General features: G+C 39.3%; 1 protein-coding gene and 1 long non-coding RNA gene across 7 annotated transcripts in view; both read right to left on the bottom strand.

Annotated features, from left to right (window-relative positions):
* Positions 1 to 19,135, bottom strand: part of LOC310760040 — a 592,410-nt gene that overhangs the window by 523,714 nt on the left and 49,561 nt on the right. The gene's annotated exons all lie outside the window — the stretch shown is intronic.
* The window catches only part of AKAP7 (A-kinase anchoring protein 7), a 76,669-nt gene that overhangs the window by 11,432 nt on the left and 46,102 nt on the right, over positions 1 to 19,135 (bottom strand). For 3 of the 6 annotated variants that reach the window (XM_083607800.1, XM_083607801.1, XM_083607805.1), the window contains exon 7: positions 18,828 to 18,975. In XM_083607800.1, coding sequence (XP_083463926.1) covers positions 18,828 to 18,975 — 148 coding nt within the window. Of the gene's footprint in view, positions 1 to 17,556; positions 17,886 to 17,925; positions 17,984 to 18,827; positions 18,976 to 19,135 lie in introns of those variants that run through there. The other 3 variants (XM_083607802.1, XM_083607803.1, XM_083607804.1) reach the window with 3 other exon arrangements.

Genomic DNA, 19,135 nt, shown 5'->3' with positions numbered 1-19,135 from the left:
TCCAAGGCTCAGTTGTTAATTTTGCCATTTGGCCTGGAATAAGGCACGGCTTTTTATAGTTCATTTGGTTCTGTGAGCTCTTGGTCTCTGCTTTCAAGAGGCTGCTGCAAAAAGCAAGCAGAAATAGCCTGTGGTTCTTACCCAAGCCACCCTGACGACCCCACTGGTTGTTCTACCTGCCAGTCCCATAAGCCTATACCAGAACCTTTCCTGGCTTTCATTTCTGATTAATTTATGTCTACTCTGGTGATTGTATATTGACCACCCTTGTTGAGGTGCTAAACCTGTGTCTGGCTTGTACTACTTAGGCTGCAGGTGATGGCTTTAATGGTTTAATGTTCTTCCATTGAAAAAGTCCCTGTATACAGAAAACAATGTGCCAATGAGTAAACCTAGAGTTGATTTCTACATGATATGCTAGATTTTTATAGGCAAGGTTTTATATGGCAGAAAGCATCCAATCATGTTGAACCTCCACCTGCAGTCTGAGGTGGTACTTTTACAAGTGTGCTACCTTAGTGAGTTGGACAACTCTCTTCTTTGTTCTGTGTCTGAGCTTACTTTGCCTTCTTCCTGTATACATATTATGGCCCAGAACTGATCATCCAGGGGTGGGGAACCTTTATCCCTCCATACGTTGCTGTACTACAGCTCCCTTCATCCCTGACCACTGGACATGATGGGTGGAGCTGATAGGAGATGGGAGTCCAACAACATCTCCTCTAAATCTAATAAATACAGCTAACAATCTAAACTGTGTGATAAAGTTTAATTTTGCAAATACTGCATTCAACAGTATTCATATACTACATAGTTTTAATGACTGAGGGGGGTGGCAGAGAACAGCTAGAAGGGAAGTTTGAATGTGTCTCTGGCTCCTTTTGAAATATACTGGATATAATAGCTGGAAGTTATATTTCTCATCACAAAACAAAGAGTATAATGTTACTCCCTGGCTCTGCCTATTATGTAAAATATAGAAATGATGTAACCAAATATCCCTTTTAACCCACATCTTTCTGAAGTGAAAATATTGTATTTACGGTAAGTAATCATGTACCACACAGCCTTCGGAACAGTTACCCTTTTCCTAGGGAGCTAATAAGGTAATAAGCATCAACAACAAAGCCTCTGCCCACTGCATCATGATATCCTAACAGCTTGTTAGGTCAGCTTGGTATCACTGAGGACAATATTTTCTTCATTAGCCAAATTATTCCCACTGGATAATTTTCTTGCACAATATGCTATTTGCTTAGAACATGATATGTCACCCAATCTTGTCTTCATATTACTCTTTTGTGATGCCAAGGTTTGGGTTCAGACTTAGTCATGTTTAGGGAGGACCCACTGAAATCAACAGAACTTATGTCAGTCATGACTAACTTGAGTCCCATTTATTTCAGTGGGTGTAACTCTAAACATGACTATGTCTACATCTAACCCAATGTTTTGTACGCTCAACCCATTCTCAACTTTCTCCATCCAACCTAACTTCAATCCAGCTGTTATCCTACACCCAAACATTGAACTTCTGGACAACCTGCTTGCATTCTCCAACTCCTTCCCCCGCCCTCAACTCAAGCCAAAATGCTCACAATCTGGTTTCTTATGGGTGTGCTGTTATATAGAAGCTTGTGTAATAATTTGAAATATATTGTACAATCTTTTATTCCACATTAACATTGTCTTTTTTGCACTAAAAAATGTTAATCTATAATTAGGAGAAAGATATTTAAGTGGGTACCTTATGGGACTACCACATCTAATATTATGGGTCAGCTAACAGAGGTTTATTTCCATGTAAGTGTTATAGCACTGGAGCCTTAGGCTGCAATCCTAACCCCACTTACCTAATAATAAGTCCCACTGAACTCACTAGGACTTACTTCTGAGTAGACATACTTAGGTTTGCAGCCATAGTCATTAATTTTATTAATGGACACCTTCCAAGTTTGCTAGGACCAAATATATGAAGCTGATTAAAACAATTTGGAAACAGTGTGACAGACATGGTGTGGCTTGATTTTCTAAGAGGAAAACTGGAAATATTTTGGTTAGTAAAAAGTCAACTGTAAATTTGTCACTATGTAGCCAAGGTTGGTACAAATATTGCACTGAAGCACATAATAAATAAATAAATCTGAAAACTGAAGTCAAATCACTTACATTTTGTTAGCACAATTTTATTCTCTGGTGCACCTAACTCACTGCAATGTGAACTAAAATAGAAGCAGATCTAGTAATTATTCCAAAAAGAATATTGTATTTGTATGGATGCCATGCATTTATAATAAACAAAAGTGCTATTGCATCATTTTCTCATCCTCAAAGTATAACAGCAACAAAAATATTTTCAAACCTCCATGTCTGTTACATTTGGCTAATAATCACTGCCCTTAAAAGAGATTAGTCTTTAGTGGGCAAATACTGCCCTATCCCATAGTATATACCTGGTAAGTTAAACAAATATACACCCTGATGCACTGTTAAGATATCATCTTTACTATTCACTAACAAAACAACCTCCAAAGAGTAATCAGAATACAATTCCTCTGTTACAAACAAATCTAATAAACTGAGCATATATAGCTATATATTCAGACATTTATCTTTTACCTACCTGCACTCAAACTCTTGAAGCAAAGTATTTAATTTAAAGGGGGAACCTCACCCCAAATAAATAAAGCTGCCTTTCCCCAGCTTTAAACAGCACTCTGGAATACTGCAGCCAGTATTTAGAAAGACTCTGGCACTAGACAAAGCAGTCAGACTTACTGATTTTCTCCTCATCTCTCCCAAAAGGATAGCAGCAGAGTTGACCCATGGCATCTACAGCTTTATTTTCGTCCTTGCCCTTGCAGTGTGTACACCCCAAACTGCAAAGTGGAGAGCAATCTGGAGTCTAAAGGAAAACTGTTCATTCTACTCCAAGGAAGAGAGAAAAGCACACACAGAGGCGAGGAAAAGGGAAAGCAAGCGAGCTGTGTGCTGTGATGAACGAACAAGGCTCCACCTCCTTGTCCTTGTGTAAAATGCTTTAGCACAGATAGTTGAAGAGAGGGGGAAACTCACTTTTTAATCTGGACTGATTAACAGAGACATGATTCTCCAAACACACACCTCATACATTTTACAGGGCTTCCTTGCACAGGGATTTTAAAGAAATGAGACACTGTGCTTTGCCACCATCAAGAATATATTACAATAGCTAGTTGTTGTTGGGTTTTTTTAAAAAAAATCAGTTTTTATTAATCTTAGAGTTCATAAAGTGCTAGAGCTAGTGTTGCCTTAACATCTTTTTTATTTTTCTGGGTGTCCTCTGCTTTTAAAAGCTGCATGACTGGCAGAAATGTAACAGGTGCAGCTTCTTCTATCACTAAATCAGCAAAAAGTCACATCTGTTAAATTCTTGTCTGTTAAATGACATTCGAAGAAATAGGAACTCTACCAGAAAAAGGTGGTAACTCTACTTGGCTTTTCTATCTATTCTAGCTACTTTTCTACTTGGGAATTATAACTCTCTTTCACTTCCCCTTGCCCTGCCATATTTAAGCTCTCAGAGAATGTAAAGTCCCATTAGACTCCAACTAACACTAAATTTAAATGATGCCTCATTGTAATTCTGTAATTAATGACAGAAAAATTAATGTAAAGTAAGAAAATGCTTATTAGAGCATGTCCTCCAACATGTCCTGCAAATGCTCCATAAGCAGAAAGGTAAAGGACCCCTGGATGGTTAAGTCCAGTCAAAGGTGACTATGGGGTTGTGGCGCTCATCTCGTTTTCAGGCTGAGGGAGTAGGCATTTGTCCACAGACAGCTTTCCGGATTATGTGGCCGGCTGATCAAAACCGCTTCTGGCTCAATGGGACACTGTGATGAGTGCCAGAGTGCATGGAAGTGCCGTTTACCTTCCCACCACAACACTACCTTTTATCTACTTGCACTGGTATGCTTTCGAACTACTAGGTAGGCAGAAGCTGGGACAGAGCAATGGGAGCTCACCCCATTGTGTGGATTCGAACTGCCAACCTTCCAATTGGCAAGCCCAAGAGGCTCAATGGTTTAGACCAGGGGTAAGCAACCTAAGGCCTGTGGGCTGGATATGGCCCAATCACATTCTCAATCCAGCCCATGGAAAGTCCGGGAATCAGCGTGTTTTTACATGAGTAGAATGTGTGCTTTTATTTAAAATGCATTGCTGGGTTATTTGTGGGGCATAGGAATTTGTTCATTTCCCCCCCAAAAATATAGTCTGGCCCCCCACATGGTCTGAGGGACGGTGGCCCGGCCCACAGCTAGAAAAGGTTGCTGACCCCTAGTTTAGACTACACTGCCACCCACTCCCCTAGCAGAAACAGTGACAGGAACTGAACTGAGAGAGCAAAGAGTTGAGAAGATGTCCATGAGATAGATCACTTTACTACCTTAAAGAACCGTGAAGTTGTTTTTTCTCCAGTGTGTTTCACAGTGCTTCCACCACACCACACCATCATTCATCTTAACAAGGTTTAATTTATTTTCGTTTGTGTACATACCAGGGGGCATTGACATGCAGGCATGTCCATGCAAAGGCATTCACACTTTGGCGGGAGACAAAGAAAACTGCAAACTAGAAGATTCCACAACCTCACCATCTTGTTCCTTTGTTTCACCACTCTTATATCTTTACCTAACACCTCAGTGCCCCTATGTGATAGCCCATAAAAACATGTAAGACTTGGCAGAGATCACATGACTTGGCAAAGATCACATGGCGACAGAGATTTATGAATCAGGGTGGCCTAAACACATGGCTGTCTTTGATCTTCAATTTTGGATAAAACCTCATTGATCTTAGGACGACAACAATCTTTGTTGTTGTTTTTACAATATCATTAACAATTAGCAGATTGCTTCAGTATCACCAACATACAAAAGCAGAGGGGTTTTATTTTAAAAAAATATTTAATTGTACCCATGTGTTATAACAATCTGAAAAGAACACAGTGTCCTAACAATGTTGAGGGCTGTCCCATTATCATTTTGCTGCCAAAGCAGGGACAGGAGAAGTCAGATGGTGCCTCCGTGGAAATACCGGCATTTTCTTTTTAAAAATAGAATACTAGGAAGACAGCAACCTCCTAAACCATTCTGATATGACAGAATGGATTGTAAAACTGTATCAGGCATGGTAACAGATTCATCTACATTTTGTAATAAAGCATGTCTTATCTAAGCAGAAATTGTCAGCCTGTCTAATCACGAGTTTGGGGGAAACACATGACCCATATTCTAAAGTACAAATGAATTAAACATGACTGCTTAACACACATCTACAGGGCATAAGTAAAAACCAGCCATTAAAGCAAGGGAGAATATTTCTGACAGTAACGAGTTTCAGTCATCCTTTTCGGGGCATCCAAGAACTGCACGTGCATCAATTAATATACAAAGCAAGCCGGAAAGGGGGGAGAAGTGCAGTAAAAGCCAGTGCCAATGTCAATGAACACTTCTGATCTCTGTGAATCTGTGTCAAAAGCAATCCAGCCGATTTCAAAGGGAGAGTTAAGAATGTGCTTAAAGTTTTCACACAGAATTTAATTAAACTTCAAGATGCATAACTTCAACTGGATTGTCCCCGTGAGAGTTAATGAAGTGCAGCAGGCAAACATATGAGCTGAGCTTGCCCAGTGTGAATCATATCTCTGTCATGAACTTACTAAATGGCTGTCTGGCAAGCTACTATTTCTCAGACTCAGTGTCCCTCCCACTCCCAATATGCAACACAGAGATAATTATGCTGACCTACCTTACAGGGTTGTTGAAAGGATTACTAAGAACATATATATGAAACAGTACAAGCAAACTAAAGTGCTGTTCCAAAGTTAAATAATGGTTCATGCTAGCCACGTTACTTCTGAGATTATTATTAATGCAATTAATGCCAGTTGTTAGTGGTGTCATTTTGATCTTCTGGTCTAAGAAGTAGTTCTTTTAGGATGTGAATAAATGACCCACCCTAGGGAGAAATATAGACTTCAACTCTTGATATTGTGAGTCGGCTCATTAAAATATTTTCCAGAACCTACAAACTGATGCCATCTTTTTAAATTTAAGTAACAAATTAACATGTAGTAAAACTACCCACTGAATCCATTCAATTAAAATTCAAAGGGTAAAGCATATTTTTCTTTTGTTATTAAAAGAAGATCAGATGGTATATTGGCCTTTAGATTTTTAGGCACCGGAATAGAATTTTTCATGCTAGTCGAGATTTATTTCTAAAAGCCTTTCTAGGCTCCATTCCTATAATCAAGGGGCCTTATTCCATAACTCCTTAAATCTTTACATGCCTTCTATTTAGAGTTCGGTATTGAATCTACCATCTCATATCTCATTTCAGTTACTAAATAGAAAAAAATAGTGCATTTCCCAAAACAGTCATTGGTTTTGGCTGTTCACTATGATACATTTCATAATATAGTGATGCAAGAGGATACTTGCAAAATTCAATCCTTACACACATACCTCAGGTTACAAACTTAATTTGTTCCGGAGGTCCGTTCTTAACCTGAAACCATTCTTAACCTGAGGTGCACTTTCACTAATGGGGCCTCCTGCTGCTGCTGCGCCGCCGGCGTACAATTTCCATTCTCATCCTGGGGCAAAGTTCTCAACCTGAGGTACTACTTCCAGGTTAGCGGAGTTTGTAACCTGAATGTTTGTAACCCGAGGTACCACTGTATATTGGCGGGATTAACAGAGCTGATTTTTTAAGAACCAAAAAGCATAAGAATTGCAGAACCATTTCTCTCCCAAGAATGTACTCCTACAATGAACAAAACCCCATTTCACAATATTTCTCAGGAGAATACACTACAATTCTCAAACTATTTCAGCTACATGTAACAGGTTTTGGAGTTCAGCCACATTTTGATGTGTAAATACAGACCCCAAAGCACCAGACTTAACAGCTTTATGGCACTTCATAGCTCTCAGTTTTTATTTTCAAACAAAAAATGTGCAGGCTGAAATTCCCTGACTAATATGCCTATCTTTATCAGATGCATGCCTGCTTATCACATATAAAAACACAAAACCTGAAAAACATATTTAAAATTGGGCCTGGATGCTTTCAGAACCCAACACTGAAATACTGAGAGCAATTTCTCATAGGCAGAATGGTGTGCCCAAGCTGTTAAAAGAAAATCTTTTATAAGTACATTAGTTAAATCAAACCAGCTTCAAAGACAGCTTTATCTTAGTGCTTGGAAACCAGACAGTTCCACAGTCACACACTATTTTGAATCTATTTCAGGTTTTAACCTATATATCTCAGCATATTTTAACAGCTTGGCATAGTTACTATTTCTTTGTTCTGAGAAGTAAGCTTTTAATACCTCCATCATTCAGTGCTTCTCATTCTCAATTTAAAATAAAACCACAGGGAAAAGGGAACATCTCAGGAGGAAATTGCACTGGAAATTATTCCCGTGTCTTCATAGTGATTTATTACACTGTATAGCTTGTACTTGTCTCCATTATGTATTAGTCAGTATGTCAATAACAAATTAATACAAGATTTCAAAATGGTTTAATTATTATTAAGTATCCCATCTGAAACATTGTAATAGTAAATTAGCCAGGCACACATAATGCTTAAGTCAACACACAGTAACAATTGATCTGAAAGGTTATCGAAATGCCTGAAAGGCATTTCTAAAGAAAAAGTTGTTAGAAGGTCATAGCAAGCAATCAATTACATTTGTTTATTTCAATTTCGACCCTGTTCTTCATGAAATTAATGATATCAAGGTAAGTTGCAGTACAAAATACGACCAAAAATCATATATACAGTATTCCAAATGAAGTCACAACATAGAGTTGTGTAACAGCATTCTGAAAGAATGCAAGACATACAAAATATACAATTAACTCAACCTGCAATATTTTGATTAATAATAGTTATAGAAATATAGGAAGCTACCTTATACTGAGTCAGAACATGGGCTCATCTAGCTCAGTTCCATCTATGTTGATTGGCAATGGCTGTCCAGGGTTTCATACTGAGGTTTTCCCCCAGCCCTACTTGGAGATGCCAGGGATGGAACCTGGAACCTTTTGCATACAAAGCAGATGCTCTAACCACTCAGCTAGAGCCTTTCCAGAAAGAGATGCTATTATGAAGCACTTAGTATTGTGTCTTCTCAAATCCATACTGTGATATCACAGTTCACATAATAAATAGAATATAAAGAACCTTTGCCCTCAAGCTTAACAGCAGCTGGTAAAGCTGCACAACTGCTAGAATTATTTACAGAGGGGAAACATTCAGTTTCTCAGAAGCAAGGCCAAATCCTGCTCGCTTGAACCTTAACAGCAGCCATGGCTTAGCCACACATTCACCCATTTTGAAAAATAGGAAAGCACTGTTTTGCTAACATGGCAACACTCCTGTCATTTCAGCAGCATTTTGTTCTTCCAGTCCTGTTAAATAGGTTGACTAGGTTTTTTTCCTTTTACTTATTAATCTTACATAGTGCAACTGAAGAAAATATTCACATACTTTAGGGATAAATTTCATGTTAGGTGCAAGTGCATGTGGTTTAATAACACAGTGCCTCCCCCCCCCCCTTTAAAGCCACTTACTGAGTAGTACTAGAGAAGTAACAGGAAGGGTGATTAACCCTTTACCTTAATGCTTCTTTACATTCTCCCTCAGAGAGTTTCAAATATGTAAAAACACATGAGTGAGGAAGTCGTAGGTATGCAAAAACTTATGCATGCATGAAGGTACAGCTCCAGCATTTCACAGAGTGAGGCAAGCACCTCGCATGGTGGATGCTGAGGGGGAGCAGCAGCCACCTTCAGCTATAATCCACCCATTCTTCTCTGTTGCCATATGTTCTCTCCTGTCCTCCTAATCTGGCCTGAAGCTTCAGTTGTGATAAGGATCCTATCCTGTCACCAGCGTTGAAGGAAGTTTTAACTACAGACCAGTCAGCTTTTGTTTGTGGGAGGTGCCACCTTGTCTGCCTCAGGCAGCAAAATGTCTTGGGCTGGTCCTGCATGTATGTGCATACACAGTCGAGCTAAGAGGAAGGCACGCTTGGCAAATCCACACCGTGATCAACTCCCGCCCAGGAACCAATGTCCCCACAGTGGAAGGACGTGTGGGTCCAGAATTGGCCTCCACAGTCACTTATGGATTCATTGTCAAAACATTGTTTATGGAAGACAATCTTACTCAGCTATGAGTGATCGCCAAAGAAGAAGAAGACGACGACGACACAGTTGCACACACCTGCTGCTTCCCAATCACTACCGCTTGAAAAGGCTTTTCAAGAAACAGGTTACAGTTGCACATATGTGCATATAATATGCAGATACGATGACTGGAATTATGAAGCCTGGTGAGAAGCATGGTTTGATAGGAGCATGACAAGTAGTGTTATTTTTCACAAAGCTCCAGTCAGAATCATGTCACCTCTGAGACCCACAGGCTCAAATCTCAGCATCTCTAGCCAAAGGGTATCAGTGAACAAACTTAAAAAAAGATGAGAGGTCTCTAAGAGCCACTTTCAGACTAGCGTGGGTAGAGAAGTGATTTCCTCATTATAAGCAGTTTCATGCGTTCACTTAAATGTTGCCATTATTTTTAAATTTTATTTTGATTGTATTAAAATGATATTCACTGCATAAAAGTCTTAAACTTTATTCTGCTCTTGAATGCTTATACCTTTACAAGGGATGTAGGGATGTAAGGTGGGGGGAATTCAAAGTCCAGAATATGCTAGGCTTGCCAAGTTTGGCCCAGGCCTAGAGAAGCATGATAATATGCTGCAGCTGCTGTTTCAGTATCTGACCAGCCATTTCCCCCCAACCCGTACTTCTGTGCTGTGGCAAGCACATCTCTTGCTGCACTTCACAGAAAATACATTTATTCTGCATACCTTCTAACTGCCCAGAGCTCTTACATACAGCTATATGCATAGTCAATGGGTCTGAATTTGGCAACCATTAACCATGCAGCATGGATTCTAAGCATTACATTATTTTATGATGAATTTGGTAATTTGCAATGGGTTTATATTACATATAACACACATATCAGATAGGTAAGTTTTTATTCATGGCTGAACTTACTCTGATTCTGTTATATTGTTTTTGTTTCCGAATGTTATTGTATTTTATGGCTAGTTTTATTTGTTGTAAGCTGCCCGGAATTGTGTGTAGACATCAAAAGTGTGAGATGTAAGTTTTCATAGAAATGGTGTGTGTGTTCCCTTCTACATGGGAATATTAATTACCTGCAAAATCCAGAAACAGTAACGCTAATGCTTGTTGTTGTTTAGTCATTTAGTCGTGTCCGACTCTTCATGACCCCATGGACAGAGCACGCCAGGCACTTCTGTTTTCCACTGCCTCCTGCAGTTTGGTCAAAAACGCTAATGCTATTCTATCATAATTACTAACAGAAAAGCTCAGTATGCTCTCATAGTGAGTAGGAGAAATGGAGGTTGTTGCTTAACCTTCAATCTTTATGATTTTTTATCACATTAAAACAGTGGTTCATAGCACTAGAGCAGACAATAATTTTCTTTTTTAAAAAAGTCTCAATTGTCTTCATGTCAAAATTCCAATATTCTAATATTTGAAGTTTTGGTAACATTTGCAAAGAAATTCCAGTATTTGACATTAATTGACATTTGGTAGCTGATGGCATTTAATAGTTGATGTGCAAGTTATTAAATATTTGACAGTCGATACATAGGGCTCCATAGTAGGCACATGCATTTTGCATTTAGTAATTTTTGTTAAAACAATGTTAGATCCAGATATCTCCTTCATGAATGGAAAGGTCTCCTCTGTTCATGGGCTGGACTCTGATCCAGTTGAGGCTCCTGTCCTGCTACCTGTAAGTTACTGTGGGCAGTAACTTAGGGGCTGAGGGGGCTGCTAGTTTATGGCAATTCTCCTCTGCAGTGTCCCAGGGGCCCTCACAACGTCCCAAGCAAGTTTTCAGGAGACATACAGGGCTGCAGAGGAACTATAGCATCCTATTAGCAGGGGTCTACCCGATACAATTCTGGATCCAACCTATTTTTAAGAAATATGTTATTAAAAAGATGGTAAAACCAGGGAAGCAAACTGGAATTTTGTTCCCATTTTCTACCACACACAGTATCTTAACAAGAGAAGCTAGACATTCCTCATACTGAATAATGATGATGATGAATTATTTTATTTTTAGAAATATTTTCTGGAATCTTGCATGTTGCTTCTCAACTGAAACAAAGACAAGTTTACAGAGCCAATGGAAAAATCTCTAACCTGTGGGTATAGGGTGGTATATGAATTAAATAAATAAAAATAGTAATAATAATAATTGGGACAGTGTGTAGTGGAATTTCAAATCTTGTGCTCAGTTGGAGATGCTCAATTATAATGTTTTTTTTACAACCACACCCCTCCAAAAAAATTCTCATCCTCAATATATATACTAAGCTTTAAAGACAAAGGCAGTTTGGATTTAGAAGCAGCAAAAGGAACTTTTCCTGCTGTTCTATATTGTTGCCTAGATGCTGTGGCATTAAACCTGAAACGTTTTAATAGCAATGCTCACATTATTTCTGAAGTACTGACCTGTTCAACAGTGTATCTTATTTTAGAATACCTCAGAGGGCTGCAATGGCCATCAGAGCAGAATCTCTGCGCAATCATGCAGCATTCTCTGTAATCTCTGGAGACTTTGGATAGCCATCAGATGTTGAAGAAAGAAAAGGGCCATTCTGGCATTTTAACAGAAAAGAAAATGGCTTTTTCCTATACTTATTCTTATTTATTTTATATTGCCATTATCCAGGCAAGACAGTGATAGTCTGGGGGGTTTTAAGAAAGCTTATTTGAGATAAAGGTGTGTGATTTGCTTGGATGGTGTTGCATTCCCCTTAAAAAAGCATGTGCTGGTTATTACCTGGGCCTTCTCATATGATCCTTTCTGGCACTCAGGTACCATATTTTTCCATGTATAAGACTAGGTTTTCCCCCCTAAAAAATAATGTCCAAAGTTTGGGGGACCATCTTCCCCCATTTTCTTAAATTGGAGTCCCCCAAAATAGGGGTCGTCTTATACATGGGGGTGTCTTATAGACCGAAAAATACGATAATTAATGTAGGCCATGATTTGAGCCCCAAAACCAGCAGAAGCATAGCTGTAAAGTGGAAGGTCTTCTTTGTCATGATGCCCAGCAGCTGAACTCGACCTTAGGATATTTATTCAGCCTCCTCACAGTTGGCGTTCAGATGTCAGGTAAAAACTATATTGTTCTGGTATTGTACTGCACATTTCATTTTGCCTTTTGATTTTCTAAAATCTCTGTAAGCTGCCTTGGAAGCCATTTGGCTACAAAAGGCAAGGCTGAAATAATTTAATTAATAAATATGGAAGGCACTGGAAATGTTTGTATATAGTGGACTATAAAACACTTTGATGATTATTATTTTTTTACAATCAAGCAGTATATACATTCTATGAAATAAATGAAATAAAAATAAGTGAGAGCTAAACACCGGAGTAGGTGGCTCAGGTCATATGGACAGTCTCCCCATGTATTGTTCTGAGGGGTTCCGACTCTCCAAAGCAGATGTGGAGGAAGCACGGGAGGGGGTGGGAAGAGCACCACTGTGGTAGCAGGAGTCTGTGTGCTGGCTTCCAGCAACACACTGCGTGACTTGAATTTGGCCTTTTGTATACTTAAGCCTGCCTATTTTCATTATGCTAACAATTTCTTCATTGCATGGCATTGTTGAAAAGGTGCAATGCAGTCTACAGCTCATAAAACATTTCCATGGTAGCTGCAATAAGAAATCATGTGCCCACACCACTAGATTCCTAGGACAGGGGGACCTTCTTCAGCCCAAGGAGAACATTCCCTTGTAGACAGCCTGTGATAGTGGTGGGGAATGTGGCAGTGATGGGCAGAGTCAGAGGCACAAGTGTGCAGGGCAAGTGAGATGACTATTATTTTTGCACAGGCCTCCTTCCAACCACATAAAAGTCAGAGGTTTTTACCCAAACATCTCTCCTGCTAGGCAAGCAGGGGGCATTAGCACCGTTCAAGGACCAATTTGAGCAAGGCAAAAGCACTCACGGAGCAGGTGCAGCAGGGCAATCGAGAGGTGTGTAGCCTAGGGCAAATTCTAAGGGTCAGTGAACCCTAAAGGGCTGCATCGAACCTCAGGGCCTGCAGTTCCCCAGTGAGGTTCCCCACCCTTACCCTTGTTGTTGTTGTTTAGTCGTTTTGTTGTGTCCAGCTCTTCGTGACCCCATGGACCGGAGCACGCCAGGCACTGCTGTCTTCCACTGCCTCACGCAGTTTGGTCAAACTCATGCTGGTAGCTTCGAGAACACTGTCCAACCATCTTGTCCTCTGTCGTCCCCTTCTCCTTCTGCTCTCCATCTTTCCCAACGTCAGGGTCTTTTCCAGGGAGTCTTGTCTTCTCATGAGGTGGCCAAAGCATTGGAGCCTTAATTTCACGATCTGTCCTTCCAGTGAGCGCTCAGGGCTGATTTCCTTCAGAATGGATCAGTTTGGTCTTCTTGCAGTCCATGGGACTCTCAAGAGTCTCCTCCAGCACCATAATTCAAAAGCATCAGTTCTTCGGCGATCAGCCTTCTTTATGGTCCAGCTCTCACTTCCATACAACACTACTGGGAAAACCACAGCTTAAACTATACAGACCTTTGTCGGCAAGGTGATGTCTCTGCTTTTTAAGATGCTGTCTACCCCTACCCTAGCACCTATGATAATTCAAAAAGGATTAAATGATGTGTGCAAATTGTGAAAGACAGGAGTTCAATGTTTTGTTTTTGATGGCCAAATATCTGTCTTAACAGTAAGGGTGCCTGCATCGTCCACTGAAAACTATGTAACATTACATAGGCTGTTTGCAAATTACCAGCTTTAAAGTAGTTCTTTTTCTCAATTTGGATTGAAGGTGGTTTGGGAGAAAACTAATCAAAACACAGTACTTTATAAGAGATGATGGGATAGAGAAAGGATTGTGGTTAATGCTGTGTGCTCATCATTTCCCAAAACCAGCACACTGGATGTAAATACGAGTGTGTATACATAGAGCCTGATAGTTTGAAAGAAGAGAAAATGAAGGTGCTGATCATGTTTGTCTCCTCACATTCTTTAACAGCTGATTTACACATAAATGTGCATCACTTGATGCCTCACATCAACACGCATGCTGACTTGCATCTTAGCATGTACGCTGCATGTTCAGAATGCATTGTGTTTGAAGTGATACAAGGTGCCTTAAAAGCTTTGTGATATTTTGGACAACACAACTCGGGAAAGTATTTGCTGGGAAAGTGGTTTAGAACTATGAAAAATAAAATAAATGAAATTTATTTGCTTTCACTTGTTACTGCAAAAAATGAATAAATGAATATAGTTATATGCAAGTCTTTTTTTCCAGCCACAACTTACAAGAACTCAGTTCTGGCACCTCTCAGCTGGGCACCATTGCCATTCTACGAGAATGAGGGAGGTGTTCATGGTGAGGTACAACACCTCTTTTTCTAGAAAACAGCACTGGTTGTATGAATTTACCCACAGTACAGTTTATAATGGGAAATACACAAGAATCAGCACAGGGCTAGAAGCTTGACCTCAGTGGTAATAGTGCAATACTGCAGACACTGACAGACAGATAGCTGTGAAACAGGAGTAAGAGGATGAAAAAGGGGAGAGAGTTCTTGCTTCCCTATAACAGCATACCTATGCAAAACATAAGTAACTTATCGCATACTGAGGAAGACAGGAGACAGCTGATAGTTGCATCAAGCACCTGTTCCAAAACACTATCTATCTTTCTATGTATGTACTAATAGCCATCATTAAGAAGGGGAGTTAAAACAAACCTGTTTAGAGCTGTAAATAGTAACTGAGCCCTTTACAGATGTTTTATTTTTGCACCGTATCTTCCTGAGGTATCAAAATAATGAAGCTTCTAATTAGGGAGTGCGAAACAAATATTGCTGTCACGTCTTTTCAGATCTTTTTCTTTCATATTCAATTCACTATAAATATACTAGAGCGGCACTTTTTGGTTTAAAAATAAAAGCGCTCATGAGCAGTACCTATGATTTTTTAACAAAGAAACGGAGGACCAATTTGGAAAGCCATTGTGTGCAGTCCTGTGAAAAATACAAGACAGCTTAATGAGAATTTAGTCAGAAGTTACAATGGTAAGAATGTCCTGGCTCACTTTGAAACCTTAGGCTTTTTCTTTGCCGCTCTGGATCCTTCAGTTTCTCACACATTTATTTATCAGCTGCTGAATGTGAAAACATGATCTGACCTTAAAATGTTTTCCTTGAAACATGTGGAAGTCTTAACACTTCCCCTATCTGCCCACTCTGATCTCACGCCACTCGGCTGACTTCATTTCCAGCATAGCCTTTTCCCCATCAGTCTCATCAGGACTGATATTGCTGGCAGTGAAGAACAAAAGGTATAAATGAAATCATGAAAGATTTAAAGCACCATCTCTTTCTACTGAAGAAACAACTTTCAACTGTATTTTACATAAACCACTGAAAGACAGTGACATTGCCTGGTTTACACATGCAGAATGAGGTGGTAGAATTTGAGGTGCTAAGGGTGGACAGTACCTACATGAGATTGCAGAGAGTCACTTCACATTTTTTAATACTCCTCCACAAAAAAACTTATGGGGAGGCATCCTGTTAATGCTAGGGTGAAAGATTCTAGGTCACCTCTTTTCCTGCTCTGCTAGTTTCTACTTGCATTGAGTTTTCCTCGCTTTCTTTTTAACAGAGAGAGAACTTAAAATTTGAATTGCATCCTGCAATCTGAAGTAGCACAGTGAATTTTTCTACATCAGGTCTTGACAACTTAATTCCTGTCTCATTGTACTGCAAGATAAAATAGGCCATCACTGTCTATGGAGCAACATGACCAAGGCTCTGCCCTGCTGCCCCAGAACTGTATTCTTAGAAATAATAAGGCAGCTTTCTTTCCTATAGTGGGGGAACTTGAATAGAATAAGAATAGAATAAAACAGGAGCAATTGCTCTGACAGTAAACGCACAATGAGCAAATGCAGCATAGATGACACAGAAATAGACACACATACATGCTGCAGGAAACAGGAACTTACTAAATAAGGATTGATGCAGTACTGCTGAGGCTGGGAATGAACAGGAATAAACTAATTAAAGGCCCATAGAAGCCCCATTACCTTTTGCTTGTTCAAACAAACATGAAAACTGAGGATGCGAATGCATTTCAAAATTCGCCTTAAGCACGATAAAAAAAATAAAAAATAGAAGGCCACGTGGAAAAACTGATTGCAATTGTTTAGCCATGTTATATTTGACAGTTATTTTTACTCAGAGCCCGAAATATAAATTGCAAGAATAAACATTAGTAATAATCTCTGCTGCATGCTCCAAAGCAGAATAAAAGCCAAAATCAAATGACACAGTGGTGAGAAGTGAACCTGAACAACATACTGAACTTGCTTTGAACTGTTTCATTAGCAAAAAAATATTATGGTATCTTTCTAGTATATATAAACTCACTTCCAAGAGCACCTTTCCCTTGCTAATAAAATGCCTCTTTATGCCATAATACCTTAAGAAAATGTTATAGACTATGAACATAAAATTCAATAAAGGATATTGATTTAACTCAGGCTAAAAATGTAATGTATTGGATTGCATCCAATAATGCCCTTCTGCAAACAGAACAAATGTTTCCATGTACAGAAGATCTCACTGAGGCTCTGCTAACAGAAGATGGGGATAAGAGAGCTTTGCCACTTCATCCTTTCCCCTGTAGTTCCTTACGCCACCTTCCAACTGCTGTGGATAATCTAGGTATATGGGGTTACAGAGGGCTGCAGGTAGAAGAAGAAATCAACAGGAATCATTTCTCCTTGCCTTCCATTAGTGGAAGCTTCTAACTGGAGTCAACATGCTACTTCTAGCACACCTGTATGTATTTATTTTAATTAAAAAATATCTACACTACTTTTCGTTTGGAGTAACAGTGAAGCACTTCACAATGCAAAGTTACAAAGTTACAAACCAGCATTATCAGTAAAAATGTCATAAGGACCAAATCATCTGGGGTGTGTCAGGGGCACCCAGGGTAAAGAGTATAGTTCTTTTCACTGTTGAGGAAAGCGCCCCATTGAAATAAGCTGATGGAGAAAGGTCCTGTAGGCTAACCAAAAGGTATTTTTGCCATCACAATACAAGTCTTTGGTTACTGAGTAATATAGAAATGTGGTATGTAGTTATTTAATAATAAAAGCCACTGCTTTTATACATTTCTATAGCAAATGAAAACTTTACTCTGCTTTAGTCCTCTGTATGCTGCAGTAATTATAAGGGTTGTAAGTTGATTAATTATGCTTTAGTCACCTGGCTTTCTACAAATAAAGAAATATATTGATTAAAGCCTTTTTAGGATATTGCAGGAAGAGAATAGTTTCACCTGTGTGAGAAATTAATAATAAACAAATGGCATTCAACTGTTGAAAATAAATTTATTTAATTTGCATCTCACTCCAATATCACCCCAAATCAGTTCCTCCTCTGTCTCCCATTCTGGTGGTCCTCTCTGTCCTTCACTGTTGCTCCCTAGCAGCTGTTTGGTATTCCTACTACTACTACTTCTGTCAAAGCTGTTGCTTTTGCTCTGGGTGCAGAGCTGCTTCTGTTCCCTCTTAATGTGGCACAGTTAGACGCAGTATTATCCACTGGCAGCTTTTTCTTTTTCTTTTTGCATTTCCTTTGGCAGTTGTCCTTAAGGAAATGTCCTCACGTCTTTCACACACAGCAACAAGCTTGACCTGCTGTCAATACAGTACGTTAAAAATAAATAGATTTCATTACCTTTAAAAAAAAACAACAGTGCTGCTTTGTAAGCGGTAGGAGGCACTTGGAACCAGATCTGGCATTTAAAAAGAAAGGAAGGTCAGATCACGACCCCCTGTCCACCTCCAAAACCCCTTCCCTAAGTGCCAGTTTCATGAATTTTACTGGATGAACAGGGAAAAGGGGCACAATCCCAAGCAGCTGGCTGTCTGGTATGGAAGAGGACACTAGGCCACCCTAAAGAAAGGCCATCTCTGCTAAAATCCAAATGGCTTTTAAAAATGAAACTTATTAGTATTGTGGAAGATCCAGACTTAAATGAATTATTGACGCTGAACACTGTTTGCTTCAGCTGGCTCTGGTTCTCATTGTTAGAAAGCTAGAGTAGTTTCACATGGAAAGGAAAAATATAAGCTGGCTTCCCATTCGCGAGTCATTTTTAAGTGTGCTGTTTTTCCATGTACACACAATGGGGTGGGATATAGGAACCTCCTGCATGCAACTTTCCCTCAGTCACAGCCTCTCCTATTAATCCAGGAGGGGGAAAGCAATTTTAATGTTAATGTAAAGCTTTAATTTTTTTAAATCCATCAATCAAGTTGCTTGAAGTTTACAGCCCTGGCAATTATAAATTCAAACAGTGCCTATTGTTTCCCGTTTAATCTGACTTTTCTAAGAAGATAAATTGAGGAAGAGGCAATATTATGTGAACAAGTTTCAAAGCCTTGACCAGAAACATTATTTAAACTGCATTCTTGGCACTGCGTTTGTGTTAAGAAATCTCGAAGAACTAAGCAAAAGGTCCACGCATATGCTACACTCTTTTGGTCATGAAAGAAGTAGGAGGATGAGTGAACATAACAAAAAGCCATTTCACTTACAGCTAACTCAGAAAAGCATAAGAAATATATTGCACTTACCTACTATGATAGAGGACTCACAGTGATAGTAGCCATTAGGCTGCTTCTTTTTCAACATTGAGCAAAGATCTAGACGCTTCATGGATTCATCTCCAAAATGATGGTTTTTGAAATTCTCAAATAAGGTTGGGTCAATTCTTTTCACTCCCTTAAAACAGTAAAGAAAAAATACATGCTCTAACAAGGAGGCAGAAGAGTAATACAGCACCATCAATGTGCACAGCACTTTATAGACTAACTAGATTTTCATAATATTTTCCTATTGGTTCTACTGACCAAAGTTTCAACATGCTGAAATTTTGAAATAA

Source organism: Podarcis filfolensis (assembly GCF_964270895.1).
Source record: "Podarcis filfolensis genome assembly, chromosome: 3".
NCBI classification, from domain to species: Eukaryota; Metazoa; Chordata; class Lepidosauria; order Squamata; family Lacertidae; genus Podarcis; species Podarcis filfolensis.
This window is presented reverse-complemented; position numbering and strand designations above follow the sequence as displayed.